The 1,634-nt window shown below is 47.4% G+C and overlaps 1 protein-coding gene across 1 annotated transcript; it reads left to right on the top strand.

The window, feature by feature from the left end:
* Positions 1-294: 294 nt before the first annotated feature.
* Positions 295-1,101, top strand: LOC121462957 (60S ribosomal protein L7a-like). Its single transcript, XM_041674937.1, has one exon. The coding sequence runs from the start codon at positions 301-303 to the stop codon at positions 1,099-1,101; it is 801 nt and encodes a 266-aa protein (XP_041530871.1). The 5' UTR covers positions 295-300.
* Positions 1,102-1,634: the final 533 nt, after the last annotated feature.

Below are 1,634 nucleotides of genomic sequence, written 5' to 3'. Positions count from 1 at the left end.
CCAGGGGATCTGATGCCCCATTCTGGCCTCCAAGGGTGCTTACACGCAGGCAACATACACTCACACAGACAAACATTGATATAAATAAATAATAAAATAAGTCTTTAAAATTTAGAACTAGCCGCGCGGTGGTAACGCACGCCTTTAATCCCAGCACTCGGGAGGCAGAGGCAGGTGGATCTCTGTGAGTTCGAGGCCAACCTGGTCTACAGAGCTAGTTCCAGGACAGTCTCCAAAGCTACAGAGAAACCCTGTCTCAAAAAACAAAAAAAAAAATCCTCTCTCCTCCAGCCCAGCAAGATGCCCAAGGGAAAGAAGGCCAAGGGGAAAAAGGTGGCCCCGGCCCCCGCCATCGTGAAGAAGCAGGAGGCGAAGAAGGTGGTGAATCCTTTGTTTGAGAAGAGGCCTAAGAACTTCGGCATTGGGCAGGACATCCAGCCCAAGAGAGATCTCACGCGCTTCGTCAAATGGCCCCGCTACATTAGGCTGCAGCGGCAGAGGGCCATCCTCTATAAGCGGCTCAAAGTTCCTCCAGCCATTAACCAGTTCACCCAGGCCCTGGACCGGCAAACAGCTACCCAGTTGCTTAAACTTGCCCACAAGTACAGGCCAGAGACCAAGCAGGAGAAGAAGCAGAGGCTGCTGGCCCGTGCTGAGAAGAAAGCTGCCGGCAAAGGGGATGTCCCGACTAAGAGACCACCTGTCCTTCGAGCGGGCGTCAATACAGTCACCACTTTGGTAGAGAACAAGAAGGCTCAGCTGGTGGTGATTGCCCACGACGTAGACCCCATTGAGCTGGTAGTCTTCCTGCCTGCTCTGTGTCGTAAGATGGGGGTCCCCTACTGCATCATCAAGGGAAAGGCCAGGCTGGGGCGGCTGGTCCATAGGAAGACATGCACCACTGTTGCCTTCATACAGGTTAACTCGGAAGACAAGGGTGCTCTGGCCAAGCTGGTGGAAGCTATTAGGACCAATTACAACGACAGATATGACGAGATCCACTGCCACTGGGGAGGCAACGTCCTGGGTCCTAAATCTGTGGCTCGAATTGCCAAGCTGGAAAAGGCAAAGGCCAAAGAACTCACCACTAAACTGGGTTAAATGTACTGCTGAGTTTTCTGTACATAAATATAACTATAAAACTTCAAAAAAAATAAAATAAAATAAAATATAGAACTAAACAAATAGACTTTTTTCAAGCATAGGGCTAGGGATGTCAGTGAGGGAATTGATTATTAGCAGACTTGGATCGCTGGATTTGATCCTCGACATAAATACATATATACTTACTACAATATCAATATATCTCAGCTTCCTAGAAATAAATCTGATTGAAGACTTAGGAAACTGTATGCAACTTTAGTGACCAATGCCAATGAACCTGTGAGTAAATGGGGAACATGTATCATAGTCACAGTGCAAGAAGTTAAACACCACGTACATGGTTTATTTTTATTTTTGTAAGGTTTTCTTCTTTATTATTATTTCATGTGTATAGTTGTTTTGCCTGCATGTATGTCTGTGCATGATGTGCATGCCAGGTGCCCAAGAAGGCCAACAGAGAGGGCATCATATCTCCTGGAACTGGAGTTACAATCATGAGCCACCGTGTGGGTGCTGAGAATCAAACCCAG

The sequence above is a fragment of the Microtus oregoni genome, unplaced genomic scaffold (assembly GCF_018167655.1).
Source record: "Microtus oregoni isolate MIOR12 unplaced genomic scaffold, Mior012 000025F_ref0000491, whole genome shotgun sequence".
Taxonomy (NCBI): domain Eukaryota; kingdom Metazoa; phylum Chordata; class Mammalia; order Rodentia; family Cricetidae; genus Microtus; species Microtus oregoni.
This window is presented reverse-complemented; position numbering and strand designations above follow the sequence as displayed.

What these genes read in the sequence shown, in the direction of transcription:
- LOC121462957 (XM_041674937.1), top strand. Translation starts at nt 301, where the DNA reads ATGCCCAAGGGAAAGAAGGCCAAGGGGAAAAAGGTGGCCCCGGCCCCC.